At 44.3% G+C, this 18,298-nt stretch overlaps 1 protein-coding gene across 1 annotated transcript; it reads left to right on the forward strand.

Annotated features, from left to right (window-relative positions):
* The first annotated feature begins 7,218 nt into the window (after nt 1-7,218).
* LOC307026891 (scavenger receptor cysteine-rich type 1 protein M130-like) lies at nt 7,219-18,089 on the forward strand. The gene is made up of 7 exons (XM_079695047.1): nt 7,219-7,616; nt 8,789-9,109; nt 9,194-9,490; nt 13,510-13,839; nt 13,924-14,220; nt 16,999-17,319; nt 17,404-18,089. The coding sequence occupies exons 1-7, from the start codon at nt 7,517-7,519 to the stop codon at nt 17,895-17,897; spliced, it is 2,160 nt and encodes a 719-aa protein (XP_079551173.1). The 5' UTR covers nt 7,219-7,516; the 3' UTR covers nt 17,898-18,089.
* The last annotated feature ends 209 nt before the right edge of the window (nt 18,090-18,298 follow it).

Here is an 18,298-nt window from a genome sequence, read left to right on the forward strand (position 1 = left end):
TATGGATACAGCTCTCAACACTCATATGAAACACAACTGTATATATTTCAATCATCAGAAAACCATTAAAATATGCTCTCAAGCAATAACACATATTGATCACCTCCTCTCTCCTCTCTGTATCCTACCTAGTCTGCATCCTTTCTTTGTATTGATGCGTATGTTACTAACCACTCCCCTTTCAAACTGTGTCTTTATTTCTTTACTGACCTCTAGCACACAGTGGAATGATTTATGAACTTGTTTGTTACAACTCGGCCTATATTAAATAGATGGAGGTATGAGTTTACACAGATGAGCAAAGCGTTTGAGAGCCACTGAGATAACTTAGACTAAAGTTTCTAATCCCTCAGAGAGTCCTTTAGCTCAGTGAGCTGATCTCTCTCAGTCCCCCAGGAGAGGAGAGACAGCAAGCGCAAGTTGTGGCATCTGTAGCATATACTTGCCACAGATGCCAAGGCACATGCCACGGCGAGTAGTGGCAACACTCACTTGTGAATTTACTCCAGGAGTAACTATAAAGTCTGATTTAAGACTTGATTATATGTATCATCATTAATCAGAATCTGTAGTAAGTAACTAAAGGTAGCGTATTAAATAAATGTAGGGGAGTAGGCTACAATTACATAATTTACCTCTGAATTGTAGTGGGGTAAGTACTAAGTAACATACCATTTACATACTCAACTAAAGCACAACTAGGCTATTTCTAAATCACAAGTACAGTACTTGAGTATACAAGTTAGCCTATTTCCCACCTCTGGTCAACAATGTTAGATCTTTATGTCAACTTACTAATAATATATCTTGAGTATTATCATAAAAATAGCACGTTTATTTTATTTTAACAAACCACGTTCTCCAAGTAAAATCTATAGAACATATAATGTTTAATCTTTTAAAAAAAATAGAGATCGGACCATCAGTAACAGATCATCAGTCTTGTGTACAGATCAGTCCAATAAAGTCATGCCAAAACAGCGACATTTTACACGATAAATACGGGTTTAAATATCAGCATTTGCCACGGAAGGCGAGTGGCAGCTACCGTATACCTTCTCTTAACTCTGGCATCTTGTGGCAACTCCCGTTCAGCATGCGCAAATGCCACGGCAAGTTGTGGCATCTCTGGCATATACTTGCCACAGATACCACGGAGTAGCGGCCTCTGTGGCAGATGCCGGAAGTACTTGCCACTGCCTGCAGATGCCACGAAATGAGCCAGGCCCTACTGCGGGAGAGAGCTCTCCCTCTCCTTCCTGTTGAGACAGCTTAGAATCTCTGTTAGCTCAGAGCTAGCACCAGATGCTAACAACAACCCCCGTAACTGGTGCTCTCTCTCTCTCTCTCTCTCTCTCTCTCTCTCTCTCTCTCTCTCTCTCTCTCTCTCTCTCTCTCTCTCTCTCTCTCTCTCTCTCTCTCTCTCTCACACACAACATGCGCTCATGCCGAACACAAACAGACATTCCTCCGTGATGATAAAAATAATAAACACATGTGCATAAGTGGGGTCCACATACACACACTCTGGTTTCTAAGCATAAGTGGGGTCCATATATTTACACTATTCAGATTGTAGGCACCATTGGGGTCACTAACACACACACATGCACACACTGAGGGCAAGCCATTCGAACACACACACAGACACACAAACACACACACACACACACACACACACACACACACACACACACACACACACACACACACACACACACACACACACACACTGATAGAGATGGAAAAAGTCACAGGCAAACACACACACGCATGCACGCACGCACGCACACACACACGCACGCACACACACACACACACACACACACACACACACACACACACACACACACACACACACACACACACACACACACACACACTACACCAGGTCATATTAAACAGGTACAGGTCAGTTAGTTAACGTCTGCAGTTAGTGATGGGGGAGTGAGGCGTTCAGGGGACAGCAGAAGGTGGGAACTGGCAGCATCCTCTGTGGTTCCTCCTGATGTAGTTGTTGCTGTAGAACATGTTTCAGTGTGATGATGGTGCACCATGACTCATTTGAACTGAAGGAGCATGTTCTCTAAAGTGAACGGTTGCTTTAACTCTGAATATGTGACTTCTCTGTGTGAACGTGTTCTTCTCAGCTAGAGTAAACTGGTGGAATGACTCCAGAGTGAGTTCACTGACGTGTTCCTGAGGTGATAGGAAACTCTGTTTACCTTATCTTCTGATTCCTCCTCAGGACTCCAGGCTGAAGGAGAACTCAACTCAACAGGTAACGTGCTCAGTTTATTCACCCTGTTACTCTTTAAGTGATTCCAGTCTGTAAACAACCTTTATCATAAAACATGATGTAGTTTAAAGACTTCACCACTAACTGATCCTAGTTTCATCATTTATCATTCTACCATGTTTGTGAAACCAGGATATACTTCAAAGGTCAACAACAAACCATCATCACCTTTTCATCACCACCACTTTCCATGATTATACTTTATAAATACCATCAGATCATCACATTGAAAAGGAATCTAACTTCCATACAACCAACGTTAATATCTAGGCCGTCTCCGGTACCGAGCTCCGGTGCTGATAAGGCTCCGGTGAACGGCCGTCCAATCTTTTTAGGACTAAACCCCCAGAATCTACACGATCAACGTAATCTGCTTAGGGGGGCGTTTACAGCGTGGCCTCTAACACCAAACGGCCCGTCGTATCCCTATTTTAGGCACTCCAGCCTCGGATGTCCGACTGCTAGGATGGCTAAACGGAGTGTATAGTGTAGTAGTGTTGGTGGGCTGGTAGAACCCCAGAGCAGTATCTAAACTGCCCCTGGAGGAGAAACCCTGTGTCGTTGGGAGACCCCTTGGTAATTAGGGCAGCTTCAGGACCCACAATCCCTAACCCCCTCTTTTGATCCCCTTATACCAATTAAAACAATCAAAGTAATATCAAACCCAGCCAGAGTCAAACATTAATATCACAGGATTGACATCACCACATCAGCAGAGCATATGTCATATTTCAACATCAATCAAAACCCAGGGCTCGACATTATAATTATTCCGCTGGCCCGGAAGCACTATTTAGACACCCCGGGCCAGCATAACGTACTTTCCACTTGCCCGCTCGGGCCACTAAAATTATTGTTTTAAAAAAAAATGTTTCCTGTGGTATTGGTATTTTGACTATCAATTTAGTTAAATTGTTTCGTTTATCAACGCTACAACATAGCGTTTCGTGAGTCGGTTGTCATTGTTGGGTGAAAAGCAAACAGCTGTTTGCTGCAGAGCGCAGCGCGAGCAGGCTCCCGTGAGCGGGAGCGCCCTCCTTCACTACAGACTATCGCGCCACCTAACCATTCGCCAAAATGTTTTTAATACCAGCGGTAACCGGCCAAGCGCCGGGCAAAAAACAATCTTCAAATAAAAGAAAGTCACCGGAGGAGTTAAAGGAGAGTGACAGGGAGTGTGTCAAGAAGAGGGAGAGAACGTTTCAGCCAGCTTGATCGATGGAGTTGGCTTCTAGTGGTGCAGCGACGCGTCCTAAAACCCTTTTATAATCAATCGATTAGATTTATTATTCGAAAATTATAAAAGTAGGGTAGACATGTGGAGATTATCCGGCTGAACAAAACGTGCATTTATCAAACAGGTCCGTTTTTTCCACAGACCTTATTTCCAGCTATTTTCCAAAACCCTTTGGAGAAATCCCATTGCTTTCTGTCGAGGGAACCAGCGGCTTACTTCCTGGTTTTAGGACGCATCACTGCACCTCTCAATATGATGCCAATATAAACAAGGTCTTCTGTCGGCTCTGTACATCAATGCCGACCTATGCTGACAAGTAAGTGAAGAGTAGAAAATATAAAAGGTATTGTCTAGAGGGAAATGTCCCAGCAGGTTAGGATAATGAAGGTTCTAATCTAATCTACGACATAGCCATTACACTTCTAACTCCTAATGACGGCAGAAAGCCCATTATACAAATAATAATACTCATAATAATAGCAGAAATGTTTTAACAATGACCACAATATAATTATTTTAATAAACCAAATATGATCAATTGAGGAAAGTGAGGAAGAACTGATGATTCAAATGTTGTAGTACAAGTAGTAATGTTAGTGCATAAATTACTATTGCAACAAATGTGTTCACTTTCTTCATTATTAGTCGAATTTTTTTTTGGACGAATGCTCCGGGCTAGTGGTTACAATGGGGGGGGGCCAGTGATAATACAAGTCCACCGGCCCGGAGGGGCAGTGGCATTTTACCCTTAATGTCTACCCCTGAAAACCACATCAACCACAGTGACCAATGTGAAACTACAGTTTAACCTGAGCAGAGTTTCTATTCCCCTTAAACTATTTAAAATCCAAATCATCAACTAATGTCAGCCTTTTCCAAGGAAGGGTGTTCTTACCTCACTCTGAGACCAAGCAGATACCTTCAGAGACCACCAGAGAGACCAGGAGTTGGGTCGAAATGTACAAAGTACAAACCGGTTTTATTAAGGTTTTAACAAAAATAGCGGATTTACAAGAATCCAAAAAATAACAAAAGACACAAAGTCAAAATAAGTAAAATTAGAGCCTTTTACTTGATGAACAATTCAAAATGTAAAGTTAAAATTAAAACAATTAAAGACTCATAGTAATAATATGCAATTTTAACGAGAGGGAATATGAAATGTTTCATGAAAGCAGAACACATTGTCAATGTCATGTTTAGAATCAAATTATTTTCTTTAAACATTTCAAATATGCAAACTTTATACTTTAATTTATTAACAGAGACTTCATTTATGAACAGAGACAATAAGGACAGCTTGTCTCTACGATTCTCTGGCTCAGGAAGTTGGTTCAAGTCCTTTGCGTAGGCCGCCTGCATCCTGTGCTTCATTGTCTTCATACCCGCGGTAACCGCTCTCAAGGTGTCAAAAACCACAAGCGCAACCACAACACATAAAAGTCAAAAGCTAATTCTAGTCAAAGTTTAAAAAGCAAACTTATCTCTAAACAATTGAATATTATCATAATGTCACACAAATGAAAGAATATAATGATTAACAATCAGAAAACATAGATATGCACCACTGAGTATATGAGTGGGTTTAAACAACACAAAGCTAAATGGATTAACAGCATTAGCATAAGTAGTCAAACATGTAAATATCACACATTTTCTTAAAAATATTGTTACATCTACTTGGTTTTGAATTCATTACTACCAGTGTTGTGCTAGTTACTGAAACACAAATTACATTTAACTAAAACGTTCTTTTCTTTGTGCTCGAAAAAAGTGAAATAGTGAGAATATCTCCAGGCGGAGAAACTCGACTTGAGCTCCGCAGCCGCCGCCATGATAGTCTTGTTAGTAAACACAAACACGCCCACAGCGCGTCTCCGCATGTGACACAGGAAGTATCTAAGTACATTTGCTCAAGTACTGTACTTAAGTACAGTTCTCATCTCTGTTCGCCTTGCTGTTGGTGCCGCTCACCAACGTCTGGGAGCCGAGACTATATACAAAAAATAACGGAGTAACGCACCATGTAGTAACGGGAACTGAGTTACTGAATTTAAAAATAACGCGTTAGAGTAAACTGATTACTACCAACCAGGAGTTGGATAAACATCAGATACTACAAAAGGAGTTGGTCAAAATCTCCAAAGTGAGCAAACCTATTCTAATGACTTTGAGCAGTTAAAAAGCTTCTAACATTATTCTACTTATTGAACTGCTCCCTGATAGGAAGAAACTAAGAACACAACTGAACTCTCCTTTCTGCTAAAAGTGGATAAATCAATAAACAACTCAGCGTTGGCCGATTGATAAGGCCATGTTGCCAGTTTCTAATAAGTACAATGGGGATAGCTAAGATCAGAGTCACAAATCCCCCATTCTTTAACGGCTTTGGGGAAATCAAAACTAAATGAAAGAATAGTCAAAATGATTCCAATCAGGATCTCCTGCATTGCCTGGGATGAAGCATTCTCAGAGGTAACGTTCTGTCTCTCCATGACGTACTGTCACTGTCTCAGGTCCAGAGAGTTGTGAGAGTATGTAAAGGCGGGGCTGCTGATCTCTATCTCGGAGCTGCATGTCAAACCACATCAACATCCGGTGCTTAACCTGCAGCACGGAGGAGAGTCAAAGAGGAGAAATCTCCCTCTAAGCAGTTTGGAACATTTTCTTTATAAATGTTTTCTGAAGCAGCTTTTATGGATAAAGGTTTTTAACAAAGTTGGGAGAGGAGGAATCATGTTGATCCACGGAAGTCCTTCATTCCTCCCCATCCCACGCGCGATGACAGCTAGATATCGCTGCCTTATCCTGAGCATAGATATTCAATGCTCTTGGCTTTTATCTTTGTATATTTAATTCTACCTCCGTACAGAAAACCAACAAACCGATATTTAAAATCTAAAATCGGACCATTCTTGAATTTGATTTTGCTGATATGGTTTTTGGACTCAAACAACAAAATCAGAAAAAAAGGCTTTTTTGCTCCTTTTTTCAGTTTTAGTTTTTCTGGGGATTAGTTTCTTGTGTTAAAAGAGAAACACACGCGTCGTACACGGACCCATATTGCACATGCTCACCAAAGGGTTCAAATGACAGAAACATGCTACTAATCTCTACGTTTAGCTTTCTGATTGAACTGTTTTTTAGCTCGACTGAATCATATGTTTCATGTTTCAGGTCCTGTCAGTTTATAGATGTGGGGGAGATGTTATACTTGATTAAAAGAAGTGATACCACAGTGTAGAAATACTGTAATAAGAACAAGTCTGGTATTGAAATGGACTTAGATCAAAGTATTAGGATCAATTCATGCTTAAAGTACCATCATTAATATGACTCATACAGTACGACTATTCTCATAATGATATATTCTAGTCTGGATTCTAATCAATGATCCATTCATGTGAACATCCTTTTGAATGTAGCAGCTGGTAAAGGTGGAGATAACTTGAATGACTTGTTCTACTTCCAGGTATCTTTATCCAGAACAGAACTTCATCATTAAAGTGTTGTTTTATTAATAATATGAACCTGCCGAGTAACCTCAAACTCATTTTGTGAATACATGTGATGTAGTATTATAAACCATATACTCCAGTGAAGTCATTCAAACCTGTTCTTACAGTACTTGAGTATATGTACTTTATTACTTCCCACCACTGGTTCATAGAGAGCTGGAGGTAATGATCTGATTATCACTCGGAAGTATTCATAGTAGAAATGATTAATGATTAAAATATGCTAATATCAATGAAGGAACATGACTCTCTTGTTTCTCTGCAGAGCCTGGTGTTAGGCTGGTGGGAGGAGAGAGTCGCTGTGCAGGAGCTCTGGAGCTGGAACATCAGGGAGAATGGAGACCAGTGGGGGGCTACTACTTCTCTCCCTGGACCCTGAAGGAAGCAGGAGTCGTCTGCAGAGAGCTGGACTGTGGCTCTGCTGTTTCTGTGGGAGAGAGAGAGGAGTCCTCAGAGAGATCTATGTGGAGGATCAGATCTGACTGTGTTGAGTCTGGATCTGCTCTGAGGGAGTGTGCAGAATCAGATTCCTCTGAACACATGCTGAATCTCACCTGCTCAGGTAAACCCATCAGTGACATCATCAGTGACATCATCGATTACATTTTTTTTGTTTTGTTTTTATTTTCTTGTTTTTACAATTAATAAATACCCAAATAGCAAATGATGAACAGTGTATGAAGGAGCCGGGCGTAGTGGGTGGGCTACTGGGTCTATAGGCCCACCCACTCATTCATCAACAATGACTGAGAGAAAATATAGTTTACCGGATTTCTATTTTTGATTATCAAAATGAATAATTAAATAATTAAATAATAGCAAAAATAAGTTTCGCTTTAAAAAATGCATCCAATTAGAAACATCATTTATTGACGTAACCAGGCTTCTGTTGTGTGAGATGTTCTATCCAATCACAACAGGCCAACGTAAAATGGCCTGCTGTGATTGGCCTACATAGCTCACATAGTCGAAGCGCGGCGCCAACACAACGTAGGACGTCCCGCAGACCCCGCAGAGGAAGGAGGAACATATAGCACTCATTTACAGAGTCCCAAGAATCCATGTTCAGAGTTTAAAAAGAGTGAGAGGGGAGAGAGCCACCATCCTCACAGCAGGGGCCGTCTCACTCCACATTCTGCCTCTCTGCTGTCTGTGTCCCTAAAGTGTATCAATGGAATGTGAACCAAAAGAAATGAACAAGCAGTTTTACATTTCATTCCACTCCTTGCAGCCTGGAGCACGGCTGATATGAAGAGTCATGAAACCCACCGGGGTATTTGGAGCCTCCTCCTCTAGAATGATACCATTCACCATTTAATGGAAAACACCAGATCAAAATACAAACAGCTTGAATTCAATGATGACGCCATGTTTGAAGAACAACGTGTTTACAAACATCAGTCAGATAACATGTGAAACACACATGTGAGAGTAAAGAGTGAAACCTTTTGAAAGTGTGTGAGAGCAGAGGTGGAGCTGAGCAGAAGGAGCAGAGGGTCTGCAGAGGAGGAGGTTCTGTTGAAGACACAGGGGAAGGGTTCACTAATGGAGACCACTTGCTAGAGGGTCTCAGGTGTAGATGTGAGGGTACCTGCAGTCTGTGTTCTTATCAACATGTGTTCTGTTGTTCATCATCAACTCATGTTGGAACTGAGTCCAGTTTGAATCTGAAATATAGTTTCATCTCTTTGATGGTGTGTCTTTGACCTCTGTTTGATCTTCTGTCCTCTGCAGACTCTGTCAGGCTGCTGGGGGGGACTGGTCTGTGCTCAGGCAGACTGGAGGTGAACTCTGACCCGTCTAACCCGTCTAACCCGTCCTGGTCCTCAGTGTGTGAGGCTGACTTTGACCAGCAGGATGCTCAGGTGGTCTGCCGGCAGCTGGGCTGTGGGGCACCTTCAGTCCTCCAGGGGGCGCTCTATGGAGAAGGGGAGGCTCCAATGGGGACCAAAGAGTTCCAGTGTGGAGGCCATGAGTCTGCTCTCCTGGACTGTAGCTCAGCCTCAGAGAGAAACACCTGCTCACCTGGCACAGCTGTTAGCCTCACCTGCTCAGGTAGAGAGGAGCTGTGATTGGTTCATTCTGTTCTCATCAAACTCTCTTTATTCTCTCTCTGATCTCTCTCTTGTTTCTCTGCAGAGCCTGGTGGTGTTCAGCTGGTGGCAGGAGAGAGTCGCTGTGCAGGAGACCTGGAGGTGGAACATCTGGGAGAATGGAGACCAGTGGAGGGCCGTTACTCTCTCTGGACCCTGAAGGCAGCAGGAGTCGCCTGCAGAGAGCTCGACTGTGGCTCTGCTGTTTCTGTGGGACAGAGAAAGGAGTCCTCAGAGAGAGATGTGTGGAGGATCAACTCTGACTGTGTTGAGTCTGGATCTGCTCTGAGGGAGTGTGCAGCATCAGATTCCTCTAACTACTTCCTGAATCTCACCTGCTCAGGTAAACCCATCAGTGACATCATCAGTGACATCATCTAAAACAGTCGTTTTCAGCAACCACAGTTCATGGGGGGTTAACCCAGATTAAAAAGTGTCTGTAAATCCAGACATGATATAAACGTCACTGAACCTTCCTCTGGTAGCAGAGTGACGTCTCATTTAGTATCCATCACAATCTGAATGAAAGTCAGTTTGATATTCATGTGGCAGAAGCTGTGTTTGTTCATCACGGGTGATCAGGTGTAATCAATACATGCACAAGGTTTAGAATCAGAACGTAATATTTAATATGAGAGAGACTTTATAATTAACATCCTTTATGTAGGACACAGTGTTTACAATTCCCACTGACAGCTAAATGTATGTTTGTGTGTGAATATGCATCAGGGCACGGTACTTTAAGGAGCAGCTGGTGTTAGGAGAGCGCTAGCTGAATGCTGGATGTGTTGGGGGGCATGTCTCTCTGCCTGGGGCCCCCAGAGGGTCTTGCAGTGCCACTGCTCACAGCCATGAGGCCAGATCAATGAAACCAGGATACATCCTTTACCGTGAAACTGGGTCTGAACACAGCTGCCTGTGAGCGTTTGATCAATACTTTCTGATGCTATCTTTATGAGATGCTACTTATCAGCTGCATGGCTCTAACGCGTAAAGTTAGACAAGCATTTGTTCCAGAGCTTTTCACAAGTAGACTCTTGCAGGTCAGAGTAGCTGGAGTGAGTCAACAACAACACAAAGACATATCTGAGAAGAGACCAGGACGAGGAGGAAGAGGAAGAGGAGGAGACCAGGAGGGTCAGAGCAGGAGGAAGAGGAGGAGATGAAGAGACCAGGAGGGTCAGAGCAGGAGGAAGAGGAGGAGATGAAGAGAGCAGGAGGGTCAGAGCAGGAGGAAGAGGAGGAGATGAAGACATTAGTGAGGAAGAAGAAGAGATGTATGTGAGGAAGATGAAGTGTCAGAGAGAGGGCCAGAGGCAGGGGTCAGGAGGCAGAGGAGACTCCAGCTGGACCACATGGGATGTTCTTATTCTCCGTCCATGTTCCATCACAGCAGCTCAATCTAGCAGCTCTTAGTACGGACACATGTTGAGATGTGTTGCTGCACAGCTCACCTTCAGCCCTCTGAGAGATGGGTGATGTGTGTACTTCATTATAACTAAGTACTCTGACTGTACTCACAGTAAACAGAGTTCTAGGTATCATGAGTACTTCCTGCTGTTTTATACTATATGTTAGTTTGTGTGTCTGAACACCTTGTTTCTCTTGTGCTTTAAGAACACTTGTTAGGCCATGAGTTAACAATAAATAGGTTATACAGACAGTATGAAATACCACGTACTGTCGGCCCTCCCATGCCACCCTGACCTCTGACCCCCCTTTGCCCCCCCATGTAACATGTTCTAGACCCCCCACTGTGCAGGTGTGAGGTGAGACAGGTAACACACTGCTGCTGCTCTGGCAGTGATAACTGGGAGCCTCTCATTAGGAATAGAACAGCCAACATGTCTGCAAACACTAACTCTGTCAGAAGTGTGCAGCTGTTAAAGCCACTGACAGCCGGTCCAGCAGCGATCAGGAATCACACAGGAAGTCCTTCCCCGTCACACTCCGAGGAAAGGACGTGTCATTGCTCTGAAAACACATTTCCTCACTCCCTCCCTCTTCGTGTGGAGGAAAGGACCCAAGTGAGGGAAGCAAGGACTCAAGTTCAGAGACTTAGGATGGACCTCATATCGTGTTCTTCCAAGCTAGAGTAGAAGTGATATTAACATTGTTTTCCGCTTCGTTCTGATGCCTTAGTTTTACCGGGAAGTGGGCCGGGCAGTCATTTCTAGGGATGTAACGATATACCGAATATCGCGGTATCGCGGTAAATAAACTTCCCAATACCGTCGTGAGACTGACAAAAAGTACCGCGATTTAAAAAATTTAAAACAAAAAAAACAAAAAAAAAAACATTTAAACACTTTTTTTTTTTTAAACCTTTATTTAACCAGGTGGTCCCATTGAGATCATCGATCTCTTTTTCAATAGAGACCTGTCCAACATGGCAGCAAGTAGGTTACAACATGAAAATAAAACAACAGATAACACAAAAGTACATCGTATTTACAGGGCTACATTTACACACCTAGAGACATTGACAAGTATCAACCATATAGTTATATCTCGCCATGTCAATAAGCCTGGCGTTAGACTTTTTCGCTGTCCGTCATTTTGACAGACAGGATCGTAAAATATCCGTCATAATCCCTTATTACCCGTCGGGTCTGAACAGTTCACGATAGAGCATGCTCGTGAACTGTCAACGGGGGGTGCGGTGTTATGCCGTGTGTGCATGCACCTCGCGGGACACGCACAGCGTGAAGCAAAACCTCCCAGACATGCATTGATCTGTACGGCAAAGTACGGTTTGGAAACTATATAATTTCCTTTTGGAGGGCATGCATAACACGGCATAACACCAGAGCCTGGCTGCGGGGAAACGTTGGCGCTGTTCCGAGTTTGTTCTAATCTGTAAAAATGACAGACTGCTTTCAGATTTTTCCGTCATTGTTAAATAAAATATTCGGTTAACGCGACCACTGCTGTCCCAGCAACATCAGTACCAAGCGAGAGAGTTTTTTCCAGAGCAGGGGATATTGTAAATGCCCAAACATCCCAGTTTATAAATACCTGGAAATGTGGACATTCTCATATTCCTAAAAACCTGTCTGATGATGCTGAGTGAGTGACTAGTGAGTTTGAGTTGAGTTACTTGAAAAACTAAAGTGAAACTTGATTTATTTTTATTGCAGGGTCTGATTATTAAATGTCCTTGTTTATTTGTGAGATGCAGTGGCATAAAGAAAATGCTTACTTTGTTTGGTAGTACTGGAAGGTACAAAAACACTGGTTTTCTTGTTCCAGTCTGTTACTGTCACTTTGTTTTTGAACCTTTAAAATACTGCTATCCTACAAAAATGCTGTAAAAATCAGATTTATTATGTAATAAAAAAACATTTTCCGAGTAAAAAAATGTTTTATTGAAAAAAAATTATGATTTTTCCCCCCCCTTCCCTTTATTATTCAATATCGCGATAAATACCGTACCTTGGACTTGTTATCGCGATATTATCGTACCGTCAGTTTTTGGTATCGTCACATCCCTAGTCATTTCGCTCTGAAGGGACGCACTCATGTGATTGGCTTAAATGATGCAGACATCTGATTGGCTACAGAAACTCCCATCTTGAAAACATGCATGTGTGAATCTAGCGGCGTCAGGGTGTCTCAGGAATCCACTCACAAAAGCCTTTTTTATAGAAATGTAACAACATCAAATCTGTTATTGATGCAACATTTAACACTTTTAAAGTCATATATTTGTGGATTTATATTGCATTTATTTAAAACAATAACTATTTGTGTGTGCGTTGAAACCTATGTGTGTGGATGGAGACATGTGTGTCTGCTGCCTCAGGAGTCCCCTGGGACCACCAGTCTGAAGGACTCCTGCTTCAGCTCCAGCTCTCTCTGAGCCATGGTTCCAGCAGCAGGTTCTTTGGGTTCCACCAGAACAGCACCAAGACCTCCTGACACGGCTCTGATCCGCTCAGCCGGGGCTCCTCGAGGCTCCTTCACCCAGAAGCTCCTTCAGAGCAGAGTCCGGATCCTTTGGCTTTCATCTTTTAGAACTCATTTTCTGTTGGATTTTAGTTCTAGGATCAGATTCTATTAGAAAGGTGAGAAATAATAAAACCTTTTTTAAAACATGATGTTGAGTCCCTGAGCAGAAGAGGGTCTGCAGAGGAGGAGGTTTTGTTGAAGACACAGGGGAAGGGTTCACTAATGGAGACCACTTGCTAGAGGGTATCAGGTGTAGATGTGAGGGTACCTGCAGTCTGTGTTCTTATCAACATGTGTTCTGTTGTTCATCATCAACTCATGTTGGAACTGAGTCCAGTTTGAATCTGAAATATAGTTTCATCTCTTTGATGGTGTGTCTTTGACCTCTGTTTGATCTTCTGTCCTCTGCAGACTCTGTCAGGCTGCTGGGGGGGACTGGTCTGTGCTCAGGCAGACTGGAGGTGAAGTCTGACCCGTCTAACCCGTCTAACCCGTCTAACCCGTCCTGGTCCTCAGTGTGTGAGGCTGACTTTGACCAGCAGGATGCTCAGGTGGTCTGCAGGCAGCTGGGCTGTGGGGCTCCTTCAGTCCTCCAGGGGGCGCTCTATGGAGAAGGGGAGGCTCCAATGGGGACCAAAGAGTTCCAGTGTGGAGGCCATGAGTCTGCTCTCCTGGACTGTAGCTCAGCCTCAGAGAGAAACACCTGCTCACCTGGCACAGCTGTTAGCCTCACCTGCTCAGGTAGAGAGGAGCTGTGATTGGTTCATTCTGTTCTCATCAAACTCTCTTTATTCTCTCTCTGATCTCTCTCTTGTTTCTCTGCAGAGCCTGGTGGTGTTCAGCTGGTGGCAGGAGAGAGTCGCTGTGCAGGAGACCTGGAGCTGGAACATCAGGGAGAATGGAGACCAGTGGGGGGCCGTTACTCTCTCAGGACCCTGAAGGCAGCAGGAGTCGCCTGCAGAGAGCTCGACTGTGGCTCTGCTGTTTCTGTGGGACAGAGAAAGGAGTCCTCAGAGAGATCTGTGTGGGAGATCAGCTCTGACTGTGTTGAGTCTGGATCTGCTCTGAAGGAGTGTGCTGAATCGGATTCCTCTAACTACTTCCTGAATCTCACCTGCTCAGGTAAACCCATCAGTGACATCATCAGTGACATCATCTAAAACAGTCGTTTTCAGCAACCACAGTTCATGGGGGGTTAACCCAGATTAAAAAGTGTCTGTAAATCCAGACATGATATAAACGTCACTGAACCTTCCTCTGGTAGCAGAGTGACGTCTCATTTAGTATCCATCACAATCTGAATGAAAGTCAGTTTGATATTCATGTGGCAGAAGCTGTGTTTGTTCATCACGGGTGATCAGGTGTAATCAATACATACACAAGGTTTAGAATCAGAACGTAATATTTAATATGAGAGAGACTTTAGATTTAACATCCTTTATGTAGGACACAGTGTTTACAATTCCCACTGACAGCTAAATGTATGTTTGTGTGTGAATATGCATCAGGGCGCGGTACTTTAAGGAGCAGCTGGTGTTAGGAGAGCGCTAGCTGAATGCTGGATGTGTTGGGGGGCATGTCTCTCTGCCTGGGGCCCCCAGAGGGTCTTGCAGTGCCACTGCTCACAGCCATGAGGCCAGATCAATGAAACCAGGATACATCCTTTACCGTCAAACTGGGTCTGAACACAGCTGCCTGTGAGCGTTTGATCAATACTTTCTGATGCTGTCTTTATGAGATGCTACTTATCAGCTGCATGGCTCTAACGCGTAAAGTTAGACAAGCATTTGTTCCAGAGCTTTTCACAAGTAGACTCTTGCAGGTCAGAGTAGCTGGAGTGAGTCAACAACAACACAAAGACATATCTGAGAAGAGACCAGGACGAGGAGGAAGAGGAAGAGGAGGAGACCAGGAGGGTCAGAGCAGGAGGAAGAGGAGGAGATGAAGAGACCAGGAGGGTCAGAGCAGGAGGAAGAGGAGGAGATGAAGAGACCAGGAGGGTCAGAGCAGGAGGAAGAGGAAGAGGAGGAGACCAGGAGGGTCAGAGCAGGAGGAAGAGGAGGAGATGAAGAGACCAGGAGGGTCAGAGCAGGAGGAAGAGGAGGAGATGAAGACATTAGTGAGGAAGAAGAACACATGTATGTGAGGAAGATGAAGTGTCAGAGAGAGGGCCAGAGGCAGGGGTCAGGAGGCCGAGGAGACTCCAGCTGGACCACATGGGATGTTCTTATTCTCCGTCCATGTTCCATCACAGCAGCTCAATCTAGCAGCTCTTAGTACGGACACATGTTGAGATGTGTTGCTGCACAGCTCACCTTCAGCCCTCTGAGAGATGGGTGATGTGTGTACTTCATTATAACTAAGTACTCTGACTGTACTCACAGTAAACACAGTTCTAGGTATCATGAGTACTTCCTGCTGTTTTATACTATATGTTAGTTTGTGTGTCTGAACACCTTGTTTCTCTTGTGCTTTAAGAACACTTGTTAGGCCATGAGTTAACAATAAATAGGTTATACAGACAGTATGAAATACCACGTACTGTCGGCCCTCCCATGCCACCCTGACCTCTGACCCCCCTTTGCCCCCCCATGTAACATGTTCTAGACCCCCCACTGTGCAGGTGTGAGGTGAGACAGGTAACACACTGCTGCTGCTCTGGCAGTGATAACTGGGAGCCTCTCATTAGGAATAGAACAGCCAACATGTCTGCAAACACTAACTCTGTCAGAAGTGTGCAGCTGTTAAAGCCACTGACAGCCGATCCAGCAGCGATCAGGAATCACACAGGAAGTCCTTTCACGCCACACTCCGAGGAAAGGACGTGTTATTGCTCTGAAAACACATTTCCTCACTCCCTCCCTCTTCGTGTGGAGGAAAGGACCCAAGTGAGGGAAGCAAGGACTCAAGTTCAAAGACTTAGGATGGACCTCATATCGTGTTCTTCCAAGCTAGAGTAGAAGTGATATTAACATTGTTTTCCGCCTCGTTCTGATGCCTTAGTTTTACCGGGAAGTGGGCGGGGCAGTCATTTCGCTCTGAAGGGACGCACTCATGTGATTGGCTTAAATGATGCAGACATCTGATTGGCTACAGAAACTCCCATCTTGAAAACATGCATGTGTGAATCTAGCGGCGTCAGGGTTTCTCAGGAATCCACTCACAAAAGCCTTTTTTATAGAAATGTAACAACATCAAATCTGTTCTTGATGCAACATTTAACACTTTTAAAGTCATATATTTGTGGATTTATATTGCATTTATTTAAAACAATAACTATTTGTGTGTGCGTTGAAACCTATGTGTGTGGATGGAGACATGTGTGTCTGCTGCCTCAGGAGTCCCCTGGGACCACCAGTCTGAAGGACTCCTGCTTCAGCTCCAGCTCTCTGAGCCTCTGGTTCCAGCAGCAGGTTCTTTGGGTTCCACCATAACAGCACCAAGACCTCCTGACACGGCTCTGATCCGCTCAGCCGGGGCTCCTCGAGGCTCCTTCACCCAGAAGCTCCTTCAGAGCAGAGTCCGGATCCTTTGGCTTTCATCTTTTAGAACTCATTTTCTGTTGGATTTTAGTTCTAGGATCAGATTCTATTAGAAAGGTGAGAAATAATAAAACCTTTTTTAAAACATGATGTTGAGTCCCTGAGCAGAAGGAGCAGAGGGTCTGCAGAGGAGGAGGTTCTGTTGAAGACACAGGGGAAGGGTTCACTAATGGAGACCACTTGCTAGAGGGTCTCAGGTGTAGATGTGAGGGTACCTGCAGTCTGTGTTCTTATCAACATGTGTTCTGTTGTTCATCATCAACTCATGTTGGAACTGAGTCCAGTTTGAATCTGAAATATAGTTTCATCTCTTTGATGGTGTGTCTTTGACCTCTGTTTGATCTTCTGTCCTCTGCAGACTCTGTCAGGCTGCTGGGGGGGACTGGTCTGTGCTCAGGCAGACTGGAGGTGAAGTCTGACCCGTCTAACCCGTCTAACCCGTCCTGGTCCTCAGTGTGTGAGGCTGACTTTGACCAGCAGGATGCTCAGGTGGTCTGCCGGCAGCTGGGCTGTGGGGCTCCTTCAGTCCTCCAGGGGGCGCTCTATGGAGAAGGGGAGGCTCCAATGGGGACCAAAGAGTTCCAGTGTGGAGGCCATGAGTCTGCTCTCCTGGACTGTAGCTCAGCCTCAGAGAGAAACACCTGCTCACCTGGCACAGCTGTTAGCCTCACCTGCTCAGGTAGAGAGGAGCTGTGATTGGTTCATTCTGTTCTCATCAAACTCTCTTTATTCTCTCTCTGATCTCTCTCTTGTTTCTCTGCAGAGCCGGGTGTTAGGCTGATGGGAGGAGAGAGTCGCTGTGCAGGAGACCTGGAGTTGGAACATCTGGGAGAATGGAGACCAGTGGAGAGCTACTACTCTCTCAGGACCCTGAAGGCAGCAGGAGTCGCCTGCAGAGAGCTCGACTGTGGCTCTTCTGTTTCTGTGGGACGGAGAAAGGAGTCCTCAGAGAGATCTGTGTGGTGGATCAGACCTGACTGTGTAGAGTCTGGATCTGCTCTGAGGGAGTGTGCAGCATCATATTCCTCGAACTACTTCCTGAATCTCACCTGCTCAGGTAAACCCATCAGTGACATTGTGTATGACATCATGTGTCTCTTTGTTAGTCTCTCTCTCTCTCTGTCTCTGTCTCTCTCTCTGTCTCTCTCTGTCTCTGTCTCTGTCTCTGTCTCTGTCTCTGTCTCTGTCTCTCTCTCTCTCTCGCTGTCTCTCTCTGTCTCTCAATCCAATTCAATTCAATATGCTTTATTGGCATGAATGTCAGGTGAACAATATTGCCAAAGCGTCAAGGATATATGATAAGAAAAAAAATACAAATACAATTCATTCATTCATTAAACAATTTACAACAATGTATTACAAAACCTCAAGTATCAAATGTAAAAAGAAAGAAAGGAAGAAAAGAAAGACACATGATGTAGAGGAGCAATCAGAGTGAGCTGAGAGGAACAGCTGTTCTATTTCGTATATGGCTTCGCCCTCTAAGGCTATCGCTATTGGGTAATCCCCTTGCGCCCCCGCGCAGCACTGAAACACTTGTAGTCCACGCCCACCCGCAAGGTGGGCCCCACCCTCGGGCCTCCTTCCGGTATAAATAGGAAGGTGGCCCGTTAATCTGCTTCCTCTTTTCTTCAGCAACCGTCAGCAGTACTGAAGCA

Source organism: Notothenia rossii, assembly GCF_949606895.1.
Source record: "Notothenia rossii genome assembly, contig: scaffold_410, whole genome shotgun sequence".
NCBI classification, from domain to species: domain Eukaryota; kingdom Metazoa; phylum Chordata; class Actinopteri; order Perciformes; family Nototheniidae; genus Notothenia; species Notothenia rossii.

What these genes read in the sequence shown, in the direction of transcription:
- LOC307026891 (XM_079695047.1), top strand. Translation starts at nt 7,517, where the DNA reads ATGTGGAGGATCAGATCTGACTGTGTTGAGTCTGGATCTGCTCTGAGG. An exon ending in GCTGAATCTCACCTGCTCAG is followed by an intron (nt 7,617 to 8,788) that starts GTAAACCCATCA and finishes TGTCCTCTGCAG; the next exon opens with ACTCTGTCAGGCTGCTGGGG. An exon ending in TGTTAGCCTCACCTGCTCAG is followed by an intron (nt 13,840 to 13,923) that starts GTAGAGAGGAGC and finishes GTTTCTCTGCAG; the next exon opens with AGCCTGGTGGTGTTCAGCTG.